Source organism: Erinaceus europaeus, chromosome 2 (genome assembly GCF_950295315.1).
Source record: "Erinaceus europaeus chromosome 2, mEriEur2.1, whole genome shotgun sequence".
Lineage (NCBI taxonomy): Eukaryota > Metazoa > Chordata > Mammalia > Eulipotyphla > Erinaceidae > Erinaceus > Erinaceus europaeus.
This window is the reverse complement of record NC_080163.1, coordinates 89,266,626-89,294,315: the sequence shown is the minus strand read 5'-3', so window position 1 is coordinate 89,294,315 and position 27,690 is coordinate 89,266,626. Positions and strand designations below refer to the sequence as shown.

General features: G+C 40.0%; 1 protein-coding gene across 2 annotated transcripts in view; it reads right to left on the bottom strand.

Moving 5' to 3' along the window:
- Positions 1–27,690, bottom strand: part of KLHL2 (kelch like family member 2) — a 123,279-nt gene that overhangs the window by 83,909 nt on the left and 11,680 nt on the right. For both annotated transcript variants that reach the window (XM_060184031.1, XM_060184040.1), the window contains 2 exons: positions 14,951–15,076; positions 370–476 (listed from right to left, as the gene is read on the bottom strand). In XM_060184031.1, the coding sequence (XP_060040014.1) occupies positions 370–476; positions 14,951–15,076 (233 nt within the window). Of the gene's footprint in view, positions 1–369; positions 477–14,950; positions 15,077–27,690 lie in introns of those variants that run through there.

Here is a 27,690-nt window from a genome sequence, read left to right as displayed (position 1 = left end):
TGTCAAGACATACATACCACAATAAAAAACAAGGAGGAGGAATTTTGAAATAAAGCAAGAGCATTTTCTTCCATTTATTGGATAGAGATAGCCAGAGATCAAGAGGGGTAGGGGAAATAGAGAAGAAGAGAGACAGAGACACCTGCAGACCTGCCTCACTGCTTGTGAAGCTCTCCTCCTGCAAGTGGGGACCAGGGGCTTGAACCTGGGTCCTTGCACCCTGTAATGTGTGCATTTAACCAGGTGTTCCACCGCCTGGTGCCTCAATACTTTCATAATAGTAAAATGTTAAGAAAAGAAAATGTGGAAAGAGGAAAGTTGAGCGCTATATTCAGTTTAGAAAATGCTGATAACCAGAACATCTCATACCTGTAAACATGGCGTGGAAATAAGGACTGCAGGCTGCCAGCACCACTCTGTGAGCAGAGATTTCCATGTCTTCAGCCACAATTGTGACATCGCACAGCAAATTTTGACTATTTAGAGCAACGAAAAAAGTTTAATGGCATCAGTAATAACTATGAAGCATTCAATGCAAAAACATTTCAATAAAAGCCCACTTTTTAAAAAATTATTTTTATTTATTTTTTCCCTTTTATTGTCCTTGTTGTTTTATTGTTGTAGTTATTATTGTGGCTATCATTGTTGGATAGGACAGAGAGAAATAAAGAGATGTGGGGGAAGACAGAGAGAGGGAGAGAAAGACAGACACCTGCAGACCTGCTTTACTGCTTCTGAAGTGACTCCCCTGCAGGTGGGGAGTCAGGGCTCGAAGCGGGATCCTTAAGCTGGTCCTTGCACTTTGCACCATCTGTGCTTAACCCGCTGCGCTACAGCCCGACTCCCTAAAAGCCCACTTTTGAAGCTAGGATTGGCTTCAACAACTGCCATCAGGACTCCCAGATATGAACAAAGCACATAGAAAATAGGAGTGACAATACTGAATGATCTCACCTCTAAGTGAGACTTAGTAAATACGGACAGGGAAGGAGGACAGGCCATGGTTTCTCACTTCAAAGCAAAGAACTCTGAAGGGAGGCAGGAGGAGGGACTGAAGAGAACCTTGGGGTCCTGCTGCATAAAGAAATTATACCCTTGGGTGCCTGCTACATCCCAGGAACTGGTACACAATAAAATCACTAATTTTTGTATCCTTAAAAAAATAGCTGTGACAAAGTCCCAACATGCTTTGGATCCTTTCTCAGAAGTCTTTTATAAAGAGAAATCTTTCCAAATTTCATTACTTACTTCTCAAACCCAAGGAAATCACTGGAAACAAAAATATCAATGGGATGTATAAGGGGAGTGTCTGAATTAAAAATAATAGCATCCAAGGGACAGTCACGTGACATTCTGGCAGTAACGTGACAATGAAACCCTGGGTGCGATCTGGGGGGTGGCTCACCCAGTAGATAGCACACATGCACAAAGACCAGGTTCAAGTCCCTGGCCAGGATACAAAAATGCCTGCAGTGCGGGAAGCTTCTTAAGTGATAGAGCAATGTTACAATGTATCTCCCTATCTCTGTCTCTCACCCTTTCTATAAAAATAAATAAACAGATAAATAAATAGTTTTAAAAAATGGCTGCTGTGGGGCCAGGCAGTGGAGCACCCAGTTAAGCACACACAGTACTATGCCAAGGACCCAGGTTGGAGCCCTGCTCCCCACTTGCAGCAGAGACACTTCACAAGAAAATAGCTTTTTCTCTCCCTCTTTACCTCCCGTTCTCCCTCTCAACTTCTCTCTGTCCTGTCAAACAAAACAGAAAGAAGAGGCGGGGTAAAAAGGCTGCTGGGAGTGGCAGAATCATGCATGCACTGAGAACAAGTAATAACTCTGGCAACAGACTAAATTAAAATAACTCTGGATCATCAAGCAAAGGTAAAATTATATTCAATTACACCTGCTGTTTAAGAAGCATTTGGGAATCAGAAGTCTAGCATAATAGATTGGGGGGTGGGGGTGGAGACAAAGATTGAGCCCAGGAGCTCATCATGTGAAACATGTGCTCTACCACTGAAACACATGCCCGAATCCCCACTTAATAAGAACATTTTAGCAATACAAAACAGTACATTCCTCAAGGCTGAAGATATTACTATATAAAATTTAAAAGCATGTTGCTTCATTAAAACAAACCATTATTCTGCAAATATTAGAATACCACCAGATCTAAAAATAACCCTGTTTTATTAATTCAAAAACGTGAAGACTTTTTACATTCTATTCAGACTAATGAGTAAGACTCTCTGACTAAATAAGGATGACACAAAGTATCAGTTTGGGGTGGGGGGAGAGAAAAGAAAAAAAAGTTATTCCCAAACAAACAAGAAGGCTCCAACTTTAAAAGCAACCTTATAGGGCTAGCCCATGGCACACCAAGGTAAGCACACCATCATAGTGCACAAGGACAGAGGTTCAAGTCCCTGGTCCCTACCTTCAGGGAGAAAGCTTCATGAGTGGTGAAGCAGTGCTGCAGTTGTCTCTCTATCTCCCCCTCCTTCTCAATCTCTCTCTATCCAATAATAAATAAATAATAAAAATATATTTAAAAAAGCAAACCTCACTTGTGGTCATGACATTAATAAGTGAAATACATTTTGCTTCTGTACCTCAATTACTGAATTTACACAACCAGCCTACCTAGTCTCATTTAGCACTCTCCATTTCTTTGCCTTTTTTTTTTTTTACACAAATGACTGAGTGTCATTTTCTAGTAGCTTACAAGCAACATTTTTGCATAAATTTAATCAAGTCTTTAAATTTAGTTTTCCACTTCAGCACATCCCTTACAAAGTTTTTCTGCAGAGTTGACACCCAAACTTTGGAGTTGTTACTGGAATCTCTTTTCACTTTGGTCTAGGAAAGACTACAAGAAAAAAATAAAGAATATCACAGTCAGTTGTTGACTGCATTCCAGAACCTTACTGCTCCATTCTTTAGACTGAAGTATGGCTCATTGCTGGTGTCAGACAATGTCTCAAAGTGAGACATCGTGGCAGGTGCATGTTAGAGTCATAAAAGGTGACAGAACATCACTAATTCGATTCCTCCAGATCAAATAAGGGAAACTTGGGGGGGTCTATTATATGTTCTGAATATGCTGAATATCTGGATATACTGGCATCACTCTGAAATTCTACAAATTTCCATAACCAAGGTGAGAAAGTCATTGGCATTTTCAGTGGGTAATATGCAAGTGCTTAATTTGTACTTTCTGATTTAGATCCTACCACAGTCTTCTAAGGTAGCTGTTATTCTGATTTTTGTGCCCTAAATGTAGAGCTGGGGAAACTCAGATTAAAGATGAATAACCATCCTAAAGACTTGACCTGTAAAAACAAACAAAAAACAAGACTCCACTAGTGATAATGCCAGGATTTAAATTCATGTATAGTCTGGTTCCAGAAACTTGAAACTGCTTGATTTTAGAGTTTGTTAGAGCTTAAATAAAAGAAGAAATAGCAAAAATTATAAATGATATAAATTTATTATTCAACATATTTATATAAGAAACTTTTTTTTTTTTGGTCATTGTTGGCACTTCAGCATTCCTTGATTTTATTTCAGATAAGAGAAAGACACCACAGCATTGGATTTTCCCTCAATTCTAGGCTCAAACTAGGGTCACAAGAAAGGTAAAGCAGATACACTGTCCAGGTGATCTATTTTGCTTACCTTCTAGAAACTATTTTTTAAGTTCTATAAATCATTTATAAATAGCTCAAGCTTAGAGAGTTTTTAACATCACTCTCCAAGAATATTTAGAAAAATCAAAGTTCAGTTAATTGTTTTAACAAAGCACTACAAAATCATCTTTGCCCTTAAGGATACTAACAGAAATTGGCAATGCCAATAGCACAGGATAATGCAGAATATGCTAGAGTAAGAATATCCTTGGAATGGGGGCAGGGAGAGGGGGCTGGACTCAGAATCAGACTTGAGTCAGAAAGTCTGGAGTTACTGACCTTAAAATTAACCTGAATTCTAAAAATCAAGTAAGCATTAACTGATGGACAAAAAGCAAGAGAACTATAGAAAGGAGAGTGTGTACTACTGTCTAGAGACTTGCAACAAAAATTCACAAATGAAACTATGGTACAAGAAGGGGGAGAGTGAGAAGGAACAGGGGGAAGTGAGGTAAGTTTAGAGGGGAGCAGACAGCAAAGTTACACAAAGTCAAGGACAGGACCATGAAGGTATGTCTGCAGTGGCCAGAGGATAGGGTATAATCCAAACATGAGTCAAGTGAATCTTTACACCTATGTCAGTAATCTTTCTAGTGCTCTAGTTTCAAGATGGAATTCAAGTGGAATAACATTTGAACATTTCAAAATCACATAATTAATTACATCCTGCTTCAATTACAATTACTCATTGATCCCAGCCATCTAACATAACACCTACTGGTAGTCACTTACATAATTAACTCGGCCCTACTGGCTAATTAGCTTGATGCTAGCTAACTAATAACACTGCCAAGCAGACACGGTCACATCTTGGGTTGGGTCATACAGAGTCTAAGTGTCACATTACCAATCATAAAGATACTTAGTTATAGTGTCCCCTCCCCACCTTTTTTTTTAAATATTTATTTTATTTATTTATTCCCTTTTGTTGCCCTTGTTGTCTTATTGTTGTAGTTATTATTGTTGTTGTCGTTGGATAGGACAGAGAGAAATGGAGAGAGGAGGGGAAGACAGAGAGGAGGAGAGAAAGACAGACACCTGCAGACCTGCTTCACCACCTGTGAAGCGACTCCCCTGAAGGTGGGGAGCCGGGGTTCGAACCGGGACCCTTATGCCGGTCCTTGTGCTTTGCGCCACCTGCGCTTAACCCGCTGCGCTACCACCTTCTTTTTTAAGTCTTTCTGTTTCCAACAATAAAGTTTTTAAACAACACGCAAAGGCAAGGAGGTCTGATCAACCTTTTTTTTCTTTCAGTCATTGTGTGGATATGGAGTCTGGCCCTCACCTTTTCCAAAGTGTGCTCATGAAAAGTTGAGTGATTTATGGGAGAAGAAAAGGGGACTAGAGGAAAAAAAAAAAAAAGGAAAAAAAAAGAAAATCAGTTTAGCAGCCCATACCCAGAGAACCCTTAGTTCCTACTATCTGAAATCTATTAAGATTTTCAGAATAAGGGGGGATAAATGAAATTGCTACTTAGCAAAATTTGCATTTATTCTTTCATTCATTAAATACGCAAAATGCCTGCTGGGCACCAGGTACTATGTCAGTGTGCCACTGTGTGTGTGTGTGTATGTGCGTGTGCGTGTGCGTGTGTGTGTGTTATATATATACATGGTCCCTAACAGCAAAGTATTTACAGGTGAACAGGGAATATTAACAGGTCATTACAAACTGAACCATAACTATGAAGATGGGACATGTGTAGGGTCCTTGGGAGTAGCCGTGGTGAGGAGTTTGCATGCTATCTTTTGGTCTTTCTTCCTCGGTCACCAGGGAAAATCCAGAGGCATTTTCTGCCACACTGAGGAGAATCAGAGTAATGGCAGAGGTGCCAGGCTGGCAAAATAAACTGTGAAGCACAGACCATGGGGCAAATGCAAACTGCAACCCCCAAATATGCCCTAAGTTCCCTAAGTCATCTAGGTAACAACATTAGATGTTAAGTAAAGATGGGCCAAACCAGTTCCTCCAGTACTGGTTCCTCAAAATGGAGGGACGCAAGTGGGGAGGCAAGTTGTTTTCAAAGTGAAAATCTGGGGAGTCGGGCAGTAGTGTAGCAGGTTAAGCGCAGGTGGCGCAAAGCGTAAGGACCGACATAAGGATCCCAGTTCGAGCCCCTGGCTCCCCCCCTGTAGGGGAGTCGTTTTACAGGTGGTGAAACAAGTCTGCAGGTGTCTCCCCCTCTGTCTTCCCCTCCCCTCTCCATTTCTCTCTGTCCTATCCAACAACAACAACATCAATAACAACAACAGTAATAACTACAACAGTAAAACAATAAGGGCAACAAGAGAGAATAAATATTTTTTAAAAAATTTTTTAAAAAGTGAAAATCTGAGGGCCAAGTGGTAGCACAGTGGGTTCAGCACACATGGCACGAAATGCAAGGACCAGCATAAGGATCCTGGTTCAAACACCCGCCTCCTCACAAGCAGGGGGGGGGGGGTCACCTCACAAGCGGTGATGCAAATCTGCAGGTGTCTTATCTTTCTGTCCCCGTCTTCCTGTCCTCTCTTGAGTTCTCTGTCCTATCGAACAACGCCGACAATAACAACAACAAGGGCAACAAAAGGGAAAAACTAGCTTTCAGGAGCAGTGGATTCATAGTGCAGGCACTGAGCCCCAGTAATGACCCTGAAGGCAAAAAAAATAAATAAATAAAATAAAAAGCTTCCCTGATGTTGATTTAAATTAGTCATATTTAACTGATAATGTCAGTGAACAGAATCTCATGACTAGTGTCACGACTATCCTCCTTCTTCTTGTCAAAAATAGGGTAGTTTGAATTTGAATTTTTGTGGCAGTTAAGCACTCACCTCAATGTTGGGTTTAATTATATTCATCACCACAGTAAGAGTACCAAGGATTTTGAATGACAGGACAGCCCCCTCACTGACAGTCAACCTGGAAAGCTGAGGGAAAAACCTATGACTAAATCAATGACTTAAAAATGGTTTTAAGTGGTGACACACTGGGTTAAGTGCACATGTCACCACACAAGGATTCTGGTTCAAGTTCCTGCTCTCCACTTGCAGGGGGCGGGGGGGGGGAGGCTTCACAAGTAGTGAAGCAGGTCTGCAGGTGTCTTCTCCCCTCTCTCTCTCTCTCCCCCATTTCTCTCTGTCCTAACAAACTAAAAAAAATAGAAAGGAAAAAAAAGGGGGGGGGAATAACCAGAAGCAGTGGATTCATAGTGCTGGCACCAAGCTGCAGTGATAACCTTGGTGGCAAAAATAAATAAATCAATAAATCAATAAATGGTGGTGTACCTGGTTGAGGGCACATGTTACAATGTTTGAGGCCCTGGTCCCCACCTGCAGTAGGGAAGCTTTGCAAATGGTTAAGCAGGTCTGCAGGTCTCTCTGTCTCTCTCCTTGTCTATATCCCCCCCCTTCCCTCTTGATTTCTGGTTGTCTCTATCCAATAAATAAATAAAATTTAAAAAAATTAAATATAAATTAAATAATTATACATTAAAATGTTAAAATTAAAAGGCTTTAAGTACAAAAGAGCCCCAGAGTAGGGCATCTAGCATTCTTTTCAGCTAGAATCAAGACAGCAGAATGACAGTGGAAAATGAGCCACAGAAGACATAGGGAGAGCATGACTGTAGAAATGGAGGACAGCATCTTCAAATGGTTAAGAGAAGGTGAAGAAAATTGAAAATAGTGTGGAAGGAGATACTTGGGACAGAGAAAAGCTGGTGGGGGAAGGATAAGGGTAGACAGATGAGGAAATTAACTTATTAGGATATTAAGGAAAGGACTTCACAAGGGAAAGAGTCATACAGAAGTAGGTTTGGTTCTCAACACTTGGATGAAAAGCTTGACTAATTTGTACAAAGTACAAATAGTACAAATTAAGTATCATGGGAGAAATTGTACACATGGTACAAAGTGTAGCTATGTACAAAAGAAACATTCTCACTACATGCCTGAGGGTCCAAGGACCCAGATTAAATTCCCAGCACCATCATAAGCCAGAGCTGAGCAGTGTCTTTAGAGATACTTTAGTCAGTATCTCTCTTTCCCTACCACTGCCCTAGTAAAATATTTTCATAAAGAAAGAACTCAGTCATCACTGTGAAAAAAAAATCTGACGGGGAGTCAGGCTGTAGCGCAGCGGGTTAAGCGCAGGTGGCGCTAAGCACAAGGACCCGTGTAAGGATCCTGGTTCGAGGCCTGGCTCCCCACCTGCAGGGGGTCACTTCACAAGCGGTGAAGCAGGTCTGCAGGTGTCTATCTTTCTCTCCCTCTCTCTATCTTCTCCCTCCCCTCTCCATTTCTCTCTGTCCTACCCAACAATGACAACAATAACAACTACAACAATAAAACAACAAGGGCAACAAAAGGGAATACATAAATAAAATAAAAATTTTTTAAAAAATGACTAACTAAAAAAAAAAAATCTGACATTGACTTACAATGGAAAAATGCATAGGGGACAGACAATAGCACACACAATTATGTGCATATATTACCATACACAAGGACCTGGGTTCAAGCCCTCACTTCCTGTAGGGGGATGCTTCACAAGATGAAGCAGGTCTGCAGATGTCTTGTCTATCTTTCTCCTTCTTTATCGCCCTGTCCTCTTTCTCAATTTCTCTCTGTCCTATCCAATAAAAGAAAAAAAGGAAAAGAGTAAATAAATGGGATTACATGAAACTAAAAAGCTTCTATACAACAAAAGCAAACCACACAAGGATAACCAGGAAACCCAGTAAGTGGGAGAAAATATTTGCACATCACAGATCATACAAATGACTGATAGCAAACATCTCTACAGCCTTGGTACAGATCTACAAATGAAACAGAAACAACACAGTAAAAAAAGTGGGCCAAAGAACTAAACAGACAGTTTTCTAAAGAAGAGATACACATGGCCTACAGACACATGAAGAGATACTCCACTTCACTTATCATTAGAGAAATGTAAATTAAAACTACACTGAGATACCATCTCACACCTGAGAGAATGACTTAACATCAAAAAACCAGCAAGTGACAGTTGTTGGAGAGGATATAGAGAAAAGAGAATTGCTACATTGCTGGTGAATGCAAACGGATACAGCCCCTTTGGAAGGTTGTTTGGACAGTCCTTAAACAAATAAAATAAATCTACTTTATGATCCAGCAATACCACTCTTGGGCATTTATCCAGTGGACACTAAAAACACTAATTAGAAGAGACATACACATTCACCGCTATGTTCATAGCTATATTATTCACAAGAGCTAGAGTGGAAGCAACTTAAATGCCCATCAACAGATGACTGGCTAAAGAACTTATGGGATATGAATTCTTTTTCTTTTTAATTTTTTTTATACTTTTTTTAAATTAAATTAAATTTATTTATTTATTTATTCCCTTTTGTTGCCCTTGTTATTTTATTGTTGTAGTTATTATCGATGTCATTGTTGTTGGATAGGACAGAGAGAAATGGAGAGAGGAGGGGAAGACAGAGAAGAGGAGAGAAAGACAGACACCTGCAGACCTGCTTCACCGCCTGTGAAGCGACTCCCCTGCAGGTGGGGAGCCGGGGGCTCAAACCAGGATCCTTTCACTGGTCCTTGCGTTTGGCGCCACCTGCGCTTAACCCACTGCGCTACCGCCCGACTCCCGGGATATGAATTCTATAGAATATTACTCTACAATCACAAAAGATACTGTGTTCTTTAGGAGAAAATGAATGGAACTGGTGAAATAAGTAAAGAGATAAAAGACAACTACCAGACAGCTTCACTCATATGTGGAATCTAGAAATCTGATTTATATGAACTTGCCAAAAAAAAAAAAAATCCAAACAAAACAGAAGCAAGTAAACTGTAAGACTTGTGAGAACTACGGTGGTTATCTTTGGGAGGCAGGAGGGTGGGGATACAGCACTTTAGTGGTGGAGTGGTATGGAACTATACATTGTATCTTATAATCTTGTAGCAAACTATTAGTAACAAGCAAAAAAAAAAAAACAAAACAAACCCCAATAATAATATTTTTAAAAAATGGTCACCAGGAGTAGTAAGTTGATTTGCAGTGACAGCATCAAGCCCTAGTGATAGGACTACCGCTCTCTAAAGATGGGTCTACTGCTCTCAGCCACCTTTTAATCCCCCTTTTTCTGATAGAGACATAGAGAGATACAGAGATAGATAAACCAACAGCACTGCTCCACTGCCATGAAGCTGGTTCTCTGCAGGTGGGGACTGAGGGTTTGAACCCAGGTCCTTGAGTACAATAATGTTTGCAATCTACCAGGCGTGCCACCACCAGACCCCATAATATAATGTTCTCAACAAAATGTGGTATTTAGTCTGCTTGTCTCCTCTACATACCCAATACTTTATATGTGTGTACTGTGTGAAGATCTATTGGTTTGGAAAAATGTCTGGGTTTTGAAAAATTACTCCCCTTGCCATCCCTGTTCAGAACATTTAAAGAGCTGTATTTCCTGCCAGAAATGTGCTGCTAAATTAGACCTTTTACAACCGTTATCTTGTTCCTCCAACATCATTCATCTTACAGTATTACTCCTCTTTTTTTCCAAAAACCTTCACTGATTCCCACTATCTGCACGATTAATTCAAATTCACACTGTTGTAACCTGCCACAACTCCACCTCTCTCACTTCCTAACCCTGTCTGCTCGAGCTCTTCAGAGAACTCACGATTCACTTTACTCAACAGGTCCTGATTATCCACTCCCTAGCTCATGCCTTTATCCACACTGGGAAGTGTTTTTCCTCTCTAGTCCTTTCCTGTGAACTCTACTGCACCATAATCCCAGTTGAAACTATCTCTGTGGGGTTGTTGTAGATTTCTCTGTGAGAATTCTTTTCAGCTCCCACAGTGCACACACAATCTTTCACTTCATCCTCTTTTCTGTATATCTCCTGCAGGTCTTAGGAGCTCCAAGGGCTTGGGGCAAACCTGATGCTGCTTTTGGCTTCCATACAGCTGACATCAAAGGAAAGCCAGGTAGCAGCTTCAAATAATTGTTCAATACATTGCTTAGAGGTGAGTGAAGGGTTTTAAAAACCGCATGGTTTCATTTTTCTTTTTTTCCAAAATAGTTTTAAACTATTCAAATTTATATTAATCCTGGACTTGATGGGCCTTCTCTTTAAAAAAAAAAAAAAAAAAAGCACCCCTCCCCAATAGCAAAACTACAAGAAGCACACCTTACACTAACTACAACTGGAAAAGTGATTTTCATTCCTTAAATTTTACTCCCATCAGCCAAAGGCTCATAAAAACACTCCAGCACACAGTTGTTATTCTACCACTAAAACCAGTCTAATATTAGCAGGGCAGTAAGAACAAGGAAGTTCTGCCTCCCAAGAAGTTAGGAAAGCACTCTCAGCTGCCCTTTCTGGCAGCAGGAAGTTGATGCAAGGACAGGAAATAATAACTGATTTTCAGCTGTACAAGGAGCAAGTCTTTTCAGAGATTTTTATTCCCCTAATTATTCAAGTTGCCTATAAAGAGTAACAGAATGACATTAAAGACAATAGAGTCCAGATGAATCCCACAGAGAACTCATTTTTAAAAGCACTATGGGTTAGTACTTGATTAAAACAGTCCTGTGGATAGACTTGCAGCCAACACTCTTCTACTCAAAGGTCATCCTTTGTTCTGAAAATCAGCATCAAAAACCAGCCTGGAGACAAGCAAGCTTCTAAAACTGTAAAACACGAATAAAAAGAAGATACTGCTTCACAGTCATAAAGCTCACAGCCAATATGTGACAAACAGGTAAATGAAGGCTGAAGCTAACTAATCCTAGTACAAAGCAAGGTCACAGTCACAGAGGCTCAGAGAAAGACTAGGCAGCATAAAACCACAGACTCCATCCCATCCACTACCCTCATTTTATGGTTAAGGCTCAGAGAAGAAAGACAACTGGGCTCTAGTTAAAGAGTCAGTCCCAAAACTCTGTTTATCAGTCTCAAGGGAGGTAACATTAAGTATACTCTTCCCTGTAGTTCAAAGCCATACCTTGGTCAACAAAGATCACCAACTGAAGTTCAAGGCTATATGACCCCAGTAGAGGAAGAACATATTATTTAGTTTATTAAATAGCAGTCTTCCTAGTCTTTTCAAAAAAAGAAAGAAAGAAAGAAAGAAAGAAAGAAAGAAAGAAAGAAAGAAAGAAAGAAAGAAAGAAAAAGGCACTAAAGATTTCAGGTCTTAAAATAATTAGCCTTGGGGGTCATGTGGTAGTGCAGCGGGTGAAGCACACATGGTGCAAAGTGCAAGGACTGGCTGGCTTAAGGATCCTGGTTTGAGCCCCAGGCCCCCCACCTGCAGGGGGGTCACTTCACAGGTGGTGAAACAGGTCTGCAGGTGTCTATCTTTCTCTCCCCCTCTCTGTAATCCCCTCCTCTCTCGATTTCTCTCTGTCCTATCCAACAACAACAGCAATAAGGGCAACAAAATGGGAAAAAGTGGCTTCCAGGAGTAGTGGATTTATACTGCTGGCACCGAGCCCCAGCAATAACACTGGAGGCAAAAAAAGAAAAAAAGAAAGAAAGAGAGAAAGAAAGAAGGAATAAATAACCAGCCTGAATATTCATCCATACTCCCAGAGGGGGAGAAATGTTAGGGGAAGATGACTAGAGGGGTCTGAAACCTAATTCCATCAGGACCTGGAGAAAGAGGAGGAAAAAAGGAAAGATATTCAGAAGTAGTAATAGGTGTAGGTGTCACTTAAAATGGAAGAGAAGGCAGCACCATAGAAAAAAAAAATAATAAGTAAACAGACAGTCAGACAGACAGACAGATAGATAGGCAGGCAGGCAGCCAGGCAGCCAAACAGACATAGAAATAATAGTTAACCCATATCTGTGACCTTGGGAGAACCACTGCAGTTTCCAGTGGAGGGAATGAGAATACAGAACCCTGGGGATGGAACAGTGTGGAATTGTACCCCCGTTTTATAATTTTGTAAATTACTAATAAAAAAGAAAAACCAGACATTCTTTCTTTTTCTGCAAGTTCTACTTAGTAACCACTGCATTTTACATTCTAGTAACTACTGCTGCAACAGGATTAAAGACTGAAACAGCACAGCCAGACTCACAAGATTATCCCAACTATATATTCTCCCCAAAATTGAATGAAAGTCCACTTACTGAAAACATTGTCAGGACACGAGTAGGAACACATTAAGAATGCAATATGCAATTTACACTGCTCTTTTGCCTTTCCAATCCATTCTCCACCAAGCAGTCTGTGTGCTCTTTTCAAAATACAAATCTAATCATGTCACACCCCTGTTCAAACCTCTCTTGTGGTTTTCTCCCATGGCAATTCTGATAAAGATAAAATGCTAAAGCCCTACGCCCACAGACCCTTTTTCCTCATTCAGTCTCCTTTCTTGCTGTGATTCCGGACATCAAGCCCTGAGACCTCTCCAATCCCTCCAAAGAGTTCAGCTCCTTTTCACCACAAGATTTGGGCACTACCACTTCCTATAGACTAGCTTCATTTCCTTCCCTGTATTTCCTTCTCAGAACTCAGCACAACTATTCCTTTCCCCCCACCCTCACCCTCAAGAAGCCTCTCTGAATGATTGTTAGTCACATTCATAGCACCAGGCTGCCTTCCTTTGTAGCACTTACTGCCATAAAGAGCTACTGTAAACTGTTTGATTTCTTTGATTAGTGCTGTTTCCTGCAGTCAACCAATTGTAAGCTCCATATCTGGCTTTTCTTACCATTGTTTCTCCAAGCACCCAGCAGATGGGTATTTATTGAATCTTTAAGTATAACACACACATAGATACACACAAATAAATGATGACTACAAAGGGTAGGCTTTTAGGAAACTAGCACAGAGAAGTTAAAGGAAAGTTTACGTCATCTCCTTACTAGTCCAGTTTTCTAAATAAATGTAGAGTAGTCTCAGAAATGGGAGAAAAGCATGTCTTCCACAAAGTGCTAGAAAATCCAGAATAGGAACTACATACACTTGTCATTCAAGTTTGAAAACACTACTTATTTTTTCAGTCAACGTTTAAAGTCACACTTTTTATCTCAGTGTGTCTTAACATATTTGAGAATGACCTCAGAAACAGCAAGTCGTTTCTCCTTAAAACTGCTACCACCATCCCATTAAAGAGATATTATTTCTACACCTAAGCTTTTTACCCCATATCCTTAGCAATGATACATGAGAAACTCTAAAATTGGGGGGCCTGGTGGTAGCCCACTGGGTTAAGTGCATATGGCACGAAGCATAAGGACCAGCATAAAGGATCCTGGTTCGAGCCTCTAGCTCCCCACCTGCAAGGGAGTCTCTTCAGAAGTGGTTAAACAGGTCTGTAAGTATCTTTTTCTTCCCTTTTCTGTCTTCCCCTCCTCTCTTGATTTCTCTGTTCTATCCAACAACAACAATTAACAACAGGGCAACAAAATGAAAAAAAAATGGCCTCCAGGAACAGAGGATTCGTAGTGCAGGTACCAAGCCCTAGTGATAACCCTGGAGGAAAAAAAACAACCTCTAAAATCAGTGCTGTCCGGTAGAGATATAATGCAAGTCACAATTTTCTAATAATCAAGGTAACAAAACTGTAAAAAGTTTCAATAGTGCATTCTATCTAATCTACAAATAACCAATACACCTCATTTCAAAAGGTAGTCAATATTTTTTTCAATGTACTAATGAAACACTATACATTCTTTCTGGTGCTAAGTATTGGAAATTCATTATGTATCTTGCCCTTATAGTCAGTCTCAATGAAGATAAGCTATATAGGTGGTGAGTGGCCACCATATGGGACAGAGCAGCCTTATACCATTCACTAATGATTTACCTTGTCTTCCTTCCTTTCAAGGCTTGCAGAAAAAGCTTTTGATGTTCTCTTCCCTGTAATTCAAAGCCATACCTTGGTCAACAAAGATCACCAACTGAAGTTCAAGGCTATATTACTCCAGGAGTAGAGGAAAGGCATGTGATTTAGTCTGTTAAAAATGCCAGTCTTTCTACACTTTAAGGAAAAAAAAAAGGCACTAAAGATTTCAAGTCTTCAAAATAACTAGACTAAATGTTAAGGAAAGATGACTAGAGGGTTCTGAGACCTAAACCTAATTCCATCAGGACCCAGAGAGAAAAGAGGAAAAAAGGAAAGACATTCAAAAGTAGTAATAGGTGTAGACAAACAATGGAGGGAGGAGGAAGAAGATATATACTCACTATGAAGAACTAAAGAATAAATGTACGAGATCTATAGTTACATATATATTAATTAACATAATGATACCTTCTTAATTCGTTCATGACTTTAAAAGCTTTCTTCATATGCCAAGGATTCACTGTCACTGGGCAGTGTTTTTCAGTATTATCATCTTTTGAATCGAGAGGCTTCTGATGACCCTGCTTTGTGCATCTGTACATGAAAGAAAAGAACAAAAAGACCTCATTAAAGATAACTTCACTCAGGCTCATCAGGTCACAGAGATCCAACGAAAGGCCCCATCCCCACTCAATTATAAGAAGGCTCACAATTTATCCCAACATATTTAAAACCCTTTCTGATGGTCACTGATTTCAGCAAAAAATACGGGTAATTACCTCCCTGGTGTCAATGTTCTTTCCAAGATGAGCACAGAAAATTCAGTAAAAGTGCTTTAGCAGATACTGCCAAGTAAAAAGGCTGTGAAATGATCTTCTCTGCTATAAACTAACTGGCTTTCACAATCTGTTGTGGTCATGTATTACTTACAAACCAAAACAGAAATAAAATCAGATTTTACATGAAGTTCAGAAACTTAGAATCTGGTGTGAATTTTGCAAACTACCTGCAAAATAGTTTACCCCGTTTCCCTTGGACTTGCTCAGTCATCACATTACTAAAGTCTATGAGTATTTATATGGCAGTCACTGTGCTAAACAGTTTCCTTTCATTATCTATTTAATCTTCACAAGACCTTCACAGGTTAATTATTATTACCCCATTTAACAGATGAAAGATTAAGGCAAAAAATAATTTGAGTAACTTGATAAACGGCAGTAGGAGTAGAGCCATTGTGACTCTAGTTTAATACCACTTCCTCACTAAGCAATGGGTATTTAATTTCACTTTTAAATTTGCAATTTTAACAGCACAAAGCTATAGCAGCATTGCTGTGTGAATTATTCTTTTGAGACTTGAGAGCAAAAACATGCGATAGAGTTGGAATTAACTGCTTATAGACACAAGGGAACATTTTAGGAGACGGCTACAATATTCTATAAATCTATGAAAACTTACTGAATTCTACAATTAAAATGGATGAATTTTAAGACACATAAATTATATTTGGGGCCAGAGAGATAGCTCACCAGATAAGGTGCCTGCACTGGTACACAGACAACCCAGGTTTGAGCTTGGTGCCTAATAGGAGATGCTATGGGAATGGAGGAAGCTTCAGTTCTGTGCTCTGTGATGCCCCCACACACACACACACAGAGACATACACACAAACACGCTATCTTTATCTGAATGAAGATGTCATCCAGGAGCTTGGTGGTGTCTCACCAGGTACAGCAAATATGCTCCTGGATCCAGGTTCAAGCCCCCAGTCACCACTAGTGGGGGAAAGTTTCACAAGTGGTGGTGTGGTACTGTAGGTGGTATCTCTTTACTCTGTCCATTAATCTCTCTCTCACTATTAAAGCAGAAAGAAAAAAAAGAAAGAAAAAAAAAGGCCACTGGAAACAGTGGAGTTGTGCAGGCACCAAGCCCCAACAGTAATCCTGGTGGCTAAGAACATAGAAATCACATATATGCAAGGTCCCAGTACCACCAAAAAAAAAAAAGACAGGAGCCGGGCAATGGTACAGTGGGTTAAGTGCACGTGGTGCGGGAAGCACATGGACCGGTTCCAGTTCCAGCCCCGGCTCCCCACCTGCAGGGGAGTCACTTAACAGGCAGTGAAAGCAGGTCTGCAGGTCTATCTTTCTCTTCCCATCTTCCCCTGCTCTCTCCATTTCTCTGTCCTATCCAACAACAACGACAGCAATAACAACAACAACAATGGTGATGAACAAGGGCAACAAAAAAGGGGAAAAAATTAAAATATTTAAAAAATGATATATCTGTGTGTATATATGTATGTATACAGTTATTGATGTTTTTAAATCACACATGTATGTAGGTATATATATTATACAAAAACAGTACTTAAGACTGCAATGCTCTTCATGCCTATTCCTTTTCTGACCCATTTCTGAAAGGATGATTCATTCTTTTTTTTTTTTAATTTTTACTTATTTTTCAGTCTTTTTAAAATTTTTATTTGTATTTATTTACTTATTATTGGACAGGGAGAGAGAAATTAAGGGGTTTGGGAGACAGAAAGGGAGAGAGACACCCACAGTCCTGCTTCACCACTTGTGAAGCTTCCCCCCTGCAGGTCAGGACCAGGGGATTGAACCTGAGTCCTTGCACACTATAGTGTGAGTGCTTAACCAGGTACACCACTGCCTGGCCCCAAAGATGATTCATTCTTCAAATGTCATTCATTCATTCAGCAAATATTTTTCAAATGCCAACTATGTACCAAGTATTGTTATACACAGTTGGTATACATTAATGAACAAACCAAAGGTCGCTACCCTCAAAGAGCTTGGAGTCTAGCAGAGGGTGAAAACAAACAGCAAACTCAGGAGGCAAACTAGAAAATGACAAGTTATGAGGGGGGAGGTGTTGCATGGCAAATGAGTCAGGAGCAGGAGTATGTGGTGATGATGGAGTGATTTCACTTGTTAGGATTAAATGCAGTGATCAGGGCAGGCTGAAAACTGAGATTTGAACTTGGGCTAGGAAGAAGTGAGACAAGACCCAAATGAAAGGGAAGCAGCCAGTAGCTGTCCTGTTTGTTCCAGGAACTATGAGACCGTAGCTAGGGTTTGGGTGGCATAGGGGTGGGTGCATATCATTTAGGGGCCCCTAAGACATTGTATGGGCTCTGGTTTTTACCCTGAGTGAAACAGGAAGGCACCACAGAACAGTGGCACAACTCAATTTGTGTTTTCAAAGGCTCACTTTAACTGCTGGTGAAGAACAGTCTATATGGGTCAAAGATAAAAGGGGGAAGCTATTTAGGAGAGTAATGCAGCAGGAGATCAGAGCAGGATAGTAGCAGTGGAGCTAGGAGCAGTGTGATGTGAAGTAGCTGGGTTGTAGCTAAATTTTAAAAGTAGTGCCAGCAAGATCTGTTGATAGAATTCCTGCAGCATGTCAAAAAAAAAAAAAAAAGTCTGATGACTCCCAAATTGTATGGCCTTAACCAACTGAAAAGACCAAGTTTCTGTTAATTAAGAAGAGAACATCTGGGGAGTTGGGTGGTAGCGCAGCGGGTTAAGCGCACACGGCGCAAAGCACAAGGACCGGCAGGAGGATCCTGGTTTGAGCCCACCGCTCCCCACCTGCAGTGGAGTCGCTTCACAGGCAGAGAAGCAGGTCTACAGGTGTCTCTCTTTCTCTCCCCCTTTATCTTCCCTTCTTTCAATTTCTCTCTGTCCTATCCAACCACAGCAACAATAATAATAACCACAACAAGGGCAACAAAGGGGAAAAACTGGTCTCCAGGAGCAGTGGGTTCGTGGTGGTGCAGGCACCGAGCCCTGGCAATAACCCTGGAGGCAAAAAAAAAAACAAAAAAAAAAAACCCTAAGACAGCAGGAACCTCACATTTCCCCTATAGAGCCTCTATTTCCCTCAGTCCTGGAACCTCTAGGGTGGGGCTCACTTTCCTGCATGCTTCTCTCATTTCATACCAAATAATATTGCATCCGCCAATCCCAACATAATCAACGCAACGAGTGCCACCTCAGCATGCTTCACTTCAGACTGTGTCCAGAGACTTCAGGTGTGGAATGACAACCCTTCAGCTTCATTACTCAGGTGAGACCTTTCCTTTCATAGTATTCTCTAATTCCATTCCAGGCAGTTCACTTCCTAACAAAGTCCCAAAACCTAGATATAGACCAGGTCCCATGAGATAGAGCAAATGTTCACACATATCCATAAACTAGGGCAAAATATATACCTGAAAGCAAAAGTACACAATAGTCTGCAGTGAGTACCCCCCAACATTTCATCTGCACTATTCCAGCCTTTAGGTCCATTAATTGTCCAACAATTTGTTTGGCTTTGTATGTTAACTCTTTTCAGCAACCAGGTTCCAGATGCCAGCATGATGCCGACCAGACTTCCCTGGACTGAGGACCCCACCAATATGTCCTGGAGCTTCTCTTCCCCAGAGACCCACCCTACTAGGGAAAGAGAGAGGCAGACTGGGAGTATGGATCAACCAGTCAACGCCCATGTTCAGCGGGGAAGCAATTACAGAAGCCAGACCTTCTACCTTCTGCATCCCACAATGACCTTGGGTCCATACTCCCAGAGGGATAAAGAATAGGAAAGCTATCAGGGGAGGGGATGGGATACGGAGATCTGGTGGTGGGAATTGTGTGGAGCTGTACCCCTCCTATCCTAAGGTCTTGTTAAAGTTTCCTTTTTTAAATAAATTAATTAATTAAAAAAAAATAAGAGAGAAAGTCTGGTGCCAGGAGCTAGCTCACTAGGGTAGGGTATATGCTTTGTCATGCAATGGCACAGGTTCAAGCCCCAACAGCATATATCAACAGAGGTGCCAGAGCACCAGGGGAAAAGATCTCTCCCCTCTTTTCTCTGTGAATGGACAGGTCAATGCTCTACAACAAATAGATTAGAGATGGAGAAAGCTGTGGGTAAAACTGGGTGGGATATTGGAAGATCAGTATATGTACATACATGTTCATACATGTTGGTTTTTAAGATAGAGATCCAAGGGAAAATGTCAAATTGGCAAGTGACAATTGGCATACAGATGTAGTGAAAAATCTAGCTGGAGACAGAAATTTGGAAATACATCACTACAGAGATGTTACATGAAGCCATGAAATTTGGACACTTGAACACTAATGTAACCTAAAGAATTAACCAGAGTTGTTCTAGCTTGTTGCCCTACCAACCAGAATCCACACTAGCTGAGGAGTCTGATTCTTCTAGGACTTGTCTAGAAGTAGAAGTAGTAGGTGTGGACCTCAGTCCTACTCCCCAAAGCACTCAAGATTTGTTTTTATTGTCATCAGGGTTATTGCTGGGGTTCGGTGCCCTGCTTCGGGGCATGAGAGTGGGGTGGGGATCTCCTTTCTTTCTTTCCATTTTTTTTTTTTTATAGGAAAGAGAGAAACTCAAAGAGGAAGGAGAGCTAGAGAGGGAAAGAGACACCTGCAGTACTTGCTTCACTACTCCCTCACCCCCAAAGGTGAGGAGGGGGCTCAAATTCAGGTTCTTAAAAGAGACCTTCTTAATGAGTTAGTGCAATCCACTACCTCTGTGAGTGAGGTCACAGATGACAGAATAGGATGGTGCATTACTCTCTAGGCAGCGGTGTTCAGGGGACTGTGGCTGGGGGTAATGGGGGAGGGTACTAACACCCAACCTAAGGAAAAAAACAAGTAAGTCATCCACATCTGATTTGAGGAGGTTGGGGAAATACCATATAGTGTAAGACACATTTTTCACAATGCCATTTTCTGCTACCCTTTCAGATATCTATCTATCTATATCTATCTATATATGTATATATGTATATATATATGCACATACACACATACATACATACAAATATATGAAAAGGGGGAAATTACAAACAGATGGAACCTACACAAACTTTCTGATCATACTAACACTGAAAATTCACATATAAGCTATGCTAATATTCATATTTGCTTCAAGTTTAATGACTCAAGTTTATATCAAAGAGAACATACAATATTAAGGAACAGCAAAATCTTTAGTGCTCAGAAGGGAAATAAAAATAACTATCCTAGGAAAAATATCATTTAAGAGTTAAGAGTCTCCACGGAGGCGGGGCTACGAGCAGCAGCAGATCTGTTTCTCTCCTCTCCTCTCCTTTCCTGGATCAACTAGGAATACGAAAGGAGACCACCTGGGACCACAACAAGACAGGACTAGAACAACTACAGGAACCCATGAAATCACCGGTGAGTGCAAACACACATTGCTGGTGACAGAGAGGAGCCTAGGGAGAGACTAAGTGGCTGGTAACAGTCCGGGGCGGTTTATCAGTTGAGACACCACCTCCAGTCTGTTCCACCAACAAGGGGACAGCTGAAGGGAGAAGAGGACTCCCCAGAGACTCACCAAGTGCAACTCTGAGTCTCCACTGCTACTGCCCTCAGAATCTGGAGCAGCGGCAGGGAGGGACAAGGGGGACAGAGATCTAACCAGGAAACTCAGGAGAAGACCTATACCTCCTTGGCATAGCTGTGGGGCTGGGAAAGTCTCTTTGCATAACCAACACCCTGCCTTATCTCTTGGTCAGGAGTCAGTGATTAAGCTAAGAAGCCTACTTATAGTTTAGAAGCCCTCAGGCTCCCATAGCCTACAGAGAAGAAGAAAAAAAAAAAAAAAAAAGAGGCTTTTACATCACTGAGCTCCAACTCAGGTATTAAAATACTATTGAAACAACTGTTAACTTCCACCACTGTGAACCCTTTAATTACCTTACTTAGACACAAGTCAATCCAGGAAATAGTGATCAGTAATTTGGAAAGTACTAAGAGAGGGAACTCATAACATAATATATAAAATGAGTAAACCAACAAGAAGAAATACTGGAGAAACTAACCAGGACAACAGTCCAGCTAAAAGCCCCCCAAAGGGTGAAGGACAAAATAACGAGTTCAACATCCAAACATTAGCTAAGGAAATAATCACACAAGAGTTAGTAAAGAGTTTGAAAGAATTGTAATCAGAAATACAGGAACAACAAATGAGACTCTGGAAGAAAACACTAACTATCTCAAGGTTATTAGAGCTGAAATAGCTGAGCTAAGAACACAACTAGCTGAACAAGCTAAAACAGTATCAGAACAGGGAAACAAAATAGATGAACTCCAGAAAACAGTAAAGGGCAGAGAGAACAGAATCAATGAGGGCAGAGAGAATAGAATCAATGAGGCTGAAGACAGAATTAACAAAATTGAGGATGAATTAGAGACAACTAAAAAAGAAGAAAGAGATCTCAAAAAGAGATCAAGAGATGCTGAAAACAACAACAGAGACCTATGGGATGACTTCAAAAGAAACAATATATGCATTATTGGCTTACCAGAGGAAGAAAGAGAGGGAGAGGAAGAAAGCATTCTTCAGGCCATAATAGCTGAAAACTTCTCTAGTCTAGACAACATCAAAGACATAAAGATTCAAGAAGCCCAGAGGGTCCCAAACAGAATTAACCCAGACTTAAAGACACCAAGACACATCATATTTAGAATGGAAAGGAATAAGGATAAAGAAAGGATACTGAAGGCTGCAAGAGAAAAAGAGTCACCTGCAGAGGAAATCCCATAAGATTAGCAGCAGACTTTTCCACACAAACACTACAGGCCAGAAGAGAATGGCAAGATATCTATCGAGTGCTCAATGAGAAAGGCTTTCAACCAAGAATACTATATCCTGCTAGACTGTCATTCAGACTAGATGGAGGCATCAAAACCTTGCCCTGAAAGAAGTTCTGAAAGGTCTTCTATAAACAGTCAGACCATCATAAATAGGACATATATCAGAACACTCTAAAACTCTACAAGAATGGCGTTAAAATATCTTCAATCGTTGATATCAATAAATGTCAATGGCCTGAATTCACCTATTAGAAGACACAGAGTAGGAAGATGGATCAGAAAATACAACCCAACAATATGCTGTCTACAGGAAACCCACCTAACTCAACAAGACAAACACAGACAAAGTGAAAGGATGGAAAACTATCATACAAGCCAATGGCTCACAAAAAAGGGCAGGAACAGCTATTCTTATATCTGACACGATAGACTTTAAAATAGATAAGATTAAAAAAGATAAGAATGGACACTACTTAATGCTCAGAGGATCAGTTAATCAAGAGGACTTAACAATTATTAACATCTATGCACCCAATGAGAAGCCATCTAAATACATCAAACGTCTACTGAAAGAGCTTCTTCTTCTTCTAGCGTTTGCCACTGAAAGAGCTACAGCAATATATTAACAGCAACACAGTCATAGTAGGGGACTTCAACACGCCACTCTCTCAACTTGACAGATCATCCAGGCAGAAAATAAATAAGGGCATAATGGAGTTAAATGAAGAGATAGATAAACTAGAACTATTTGACATTTTCAGAGTTATTCATCCCAAGAAACTGGAATACACATTTTATTCAAATCCACATGGGTCATTCTCAAGGATAGACCATATGTTAGGCCACAAAGACAGCATCAGCCAATTCAAGAGCACTGAAATCATCCCAAGCATCTTCTCAGACCACAGTGGAAATAAACTAACACTGAACAATCAACACAAGATTAGAAATAGTCCCAAAATGTGAAAGCTCAACAGTATACTTCTTAACAACCTCTAGGTCAAAGAGGAAATCAAGGAAGAAATCAAAATGTTTTAAGAGTTCAATGAAAATGAAGACACAAGCTGTCAAAATATTTGGGACACAGCTAAGGCAGTACTGAGAGGGAAGTTCACAGCTATACAAGCACACATTAGGAAACAAGAAAAAGCACAAATAAACAGCCTGATTGCACATCTTAAAGACCTAGAAGAAGAAGAACAAAGGAACCCTAAAGCAACGAGAAGGACAGAAATCACTAAAGTTAGGGTAGAAATAAATAACATTGAGAATAGGAAAACCATACAAAAGATCAACGAAAGTAAATGTTGGTTCATTGAAAGAATAAACAAACTCAACAAACCTTTAGCCAGACTCACAAAACAAAAAAGGGAGAAGACCCAAATAAATTGGATACTAAATGAAAGAGGAGATTTCACCACAGACACTGCAGAAATTCAACATATCATGTGAGGTTTCTATCAACAACTATATGCCACCAAGCTAGAGAACCTGGAAGAAATGGATGATTTCCTAGATACCTACCAACTTCCAAAACTAAGTAAAGAGCAAGTGTATAACATGAACAGGCCCATCACAGCCTAGGAAATTGAAAGTTATCAAAAATCTCCCCCAAAATAAAAGTCCTGGGCCAGATGGTTTTACAAATGAATTCTACAAAACCTTCAAAGAAGAACTAATACCTCTCTGCTTTTAAAAGTCTTCCAGAAGATTGAAGACACTGGAATACTCCCTGCCAGCTTCTATGAAGCCAACATCACTGATACCAAAAGCAGACAGGGACACAACCAAAAAAGAAAACTACAGACCAATATCTCTGATGAACACAGATGCTATAATACTGAGCAAAATTGTAGCCAACCGGATAAAGCAGTATATCAAAAAGATTGTTCATCATGACCAAGTGGAGTTTATCCCAGGCATGCAAGGTTGGTTTAATATACATAAATCAATCAATGTGATCCACCACATCAACAAAAGCAAGACCAAAAACCACATGGTCCTATCAATAGATGCAGAGAAAGCCTTTGACAAAATACAACATCCCTTTATGATCAAAACACTACAAAAAATGGGAATAGATGGAAAATTCCTGAAGATAGTGGAGTCTATATATAGCAAACCTACAGCCAACATCATACTCAATGGTGAAAAACTGGAAGCATTTCCACTCAGATCAGGTACTAGACAGGGCTGCCCACTATCACCATTACTATTCAACATGGTGTTGGAAGTTCTTGCCATAGCAATCAGGCAGGATCAAGGAATTCAAGGGATACAGATTGGAAGAGAAGAAGTCAAACTCTCCTTATTTGCAGATGACATGATAGTATACATGGAAAAACCTAAGGAATCCAGCAAGAAGCTTTTGGAAATCATCAGGCAATACAGTAAGGTGTCAGGGCTATAAAATTAACATTCAAAAGTCAGTGGCATTCCTCTATGCAAACACTAAGCTAGAAGAAATTGAAATCCAGAAATCAATTCCTTTTACTATAGCAACAAAAACAATAAATATCTAGGAGTAAACCTAACCAAAGAAGTGAAAGACTTGTATACTGAAAATTATGAGTCACTACTCAAAGAAATTGAAAAAGACACAAAGAAGTGGAAAGATATTCCATGTTCATGAGTTGGTAGAATTAACATCATCAAAATGAATATACTACCCAGAGCCATCTACACATTTAATGCTATCCCCATCAAGATCCCAACCACATTTTTTAGGAGAATAGAACAAATGCTACAAATGTTTATCTAGAACCAGAAAAGACCTAGAATTGCCAAAACAACTTGAGAAAAAAGAACAGAATTGGAGGCATCACACTCCCAGATCTCAAACTGTATTATAGGGCCATTGTTATCAAAACTGCTTGGTACTGGAACATGAATAGACACACTGACCAGTGGAATAGAACTGAGAGCCCAGAAGTGAGCCCCCACACCTATGGACATCTAATCTTTGACAAAGGGGCCCAGACTATTAAATGGGGAAACAGAGTCTCTTCAACAAATGATGTTGGAAACAATGGTTGAAACATGAAGAAGAATGAAACTGATCCACTGTATCTCACCAAATACAAAAGTAAATTCCAAGTGGATCAAGGACTTGGATGTTAGACCACAAACTATCAGATACTTAGAAGAAAATATTGGCAGAACTCTTTTCTGCATAAATTTCAAAGACATCTTCAATGAAACAAATCCAATCACAAAGACTAAGGCAAGTATAAACCTATGGGACTACATCAAATTAAAAAGCTTCTTCACAGAAAAAGAAACCACTACCCAAACCAAGAGACCCCTCACAGAATGGGAGAAGATCTTTACATGCCATACATAACAACAAGACAACAAAAAACCCCATCCAAAAATGGGGGGAGTATGTGGACAGAATATTCACCACAGAAGAGATCCAAAAGGCCGAGAAACACATGAAAAAATGCTCCAAGTCTCTGATTGACAGAGAAATGCAAATAAAGACAACAATGAGATAATCACTTCACTCCTGTGAGAATGTCATACATCAGAAAAGGTAACAGCAGCAAATGCTGGAGAGGGTGTGGGTCAAAGGAACCCTCCTACACTGCTGGTGGGAATGTAAATTGGTCCAACCTCTGTGGAGAACAGTGTGGAGAACAGTCTGGAGAACTCTCAGAAGGCTAGAAATGGACCTACCCTATGATCCTGGAATTCCTCTCCTGGGGATATAGCCTAAGGAACCCAACATATCCATCCAAAAAGATCTGTGTACACATATGTTCTTGGCAGCACAATTTGTAATAGCCAAAACCTGGAAGCAACCCAGGTGTCCAACAACAGATGAGTGGCTGAGCAAGTTGTGGTATATATACACAATGGAATACTACTCAGCTGTAAAAAATGGTGACTTCACCGTTTTCAGCCGATCTTGGATGGACCTTGAAAAAATCATGTTGAGTGAAATAAGTCAGAAACAGAATGATGAATATGGGATGATCTCACTCTCAGGCAGAAGTTGAAAAACAAGATCAGAAAAGAAAACACAAGTAGAACCTGAAATGGAACTGGCATATCACATCAAAGTAAAAGACTCTGGGGTGGGTGTGGGTGGGTGGGGAGAATACAGGTCCAAGAAGGATTCAGAGGACTTAGTGGGGGTTGTATTGTTATATGGGAATCTGGGGAATGTTATGCATGTACAAACTATTGTACTTACTGTTGAATGTAAAACATTAATTCCCCAATAAAAAAAAGAGTACTAAAAAAATAAATAAATAAATAAAATATAGGAAAAAAAAGAAAAAAAAAAAGAGTCTCCAAAAACCAGGAATTACAGGGATACTAATTGGAAGAGAAGAGGTCAAATTGTCATTATTAGCAGATGCTATGATAGTGTATACATAGAAAAAATACTAAAGAATCCAGGAGGAAGCTCCTGGAAATTATCAGACAATACAGTAAGGTGTCAGGCTACAAAATTAACATACAAAAGTCAATGGCATTCTTTATGCAAACACTAAGTCAGATGAGGAAGAAATCCAGAAATCAGTCCCATTTACTATTGCAGCAAAAATAAAATACCTAGGAGTAAATGAGTAAACCTAACAAAAGAAGTGAAGACTTGTATACTGCAAACTCTGAGTAACTATTCAAGTAAAGAGATAAAAAGAAGTGGAAAGATATTCCATGTTCATGGACTGGAAGAATTAACATAATCAAAATGAGTATTCTATCCAGAGCCATATACAAAGTTAATACAAGCCCCATCAAGGTTCCACCCAATATTTTTAAGAGAACAAAAACCATACACATTTATATGGAACCAGAAAAGCCTTAGAATCACCAAAACAATCTTGAGGAAAAAAGGACAAAAATGAAGGCATCACACTCCCAGACCTCAAACTATATTATAGGGCCACTGTAATAAAAACTGTTTGGTACTAGAACAAAAATAGATATACTGACCAATGGAAGCCCCCACACCTATAGTCATCTAATTTTTTTACAATGAAACCCAAACTAGTAATGAAGAAAGGAGAGTCTCTTCAATAAAGGGCACTGGGAAAATTGGGTTGAAACATGCCGAAGAATGAAACTGAACCACTACATTTCACCACACATAAAAGTAAACTCCAAATGGACCAAGGACTTGGACACTAGACATTAGACCAGACAAAGAGACTCCTAAAAAAATGGGAGATCTTTACATGCCATACATTAGAAAAAAGACTAATAACCAAAATAAAAAAGAGCTCACCAAACTCAGCAGCAGCAACAACAAAAAAGATTCCACCCCAAAATAGGGAGAGGATATGAACAGAATATTCATCAAAGAAGAGATCCAAAAGGCCAAAAGACATATATATTAAAAAAAAAATGCTCTAAGTCACTGATTCTCAGAGAAAGACAAATAAAGACAAGAATGAGATACCTGTGAGAATGTCATAAACAAAGGAGAGGGGCCAGGTGACGACGCACCTGGTTCAGTGCACATATTACAGTGCAAAAGGACCCAGATTCAAGTTCCTGGTCCCCACCTGCAAGGGGAAAGTTTCACAA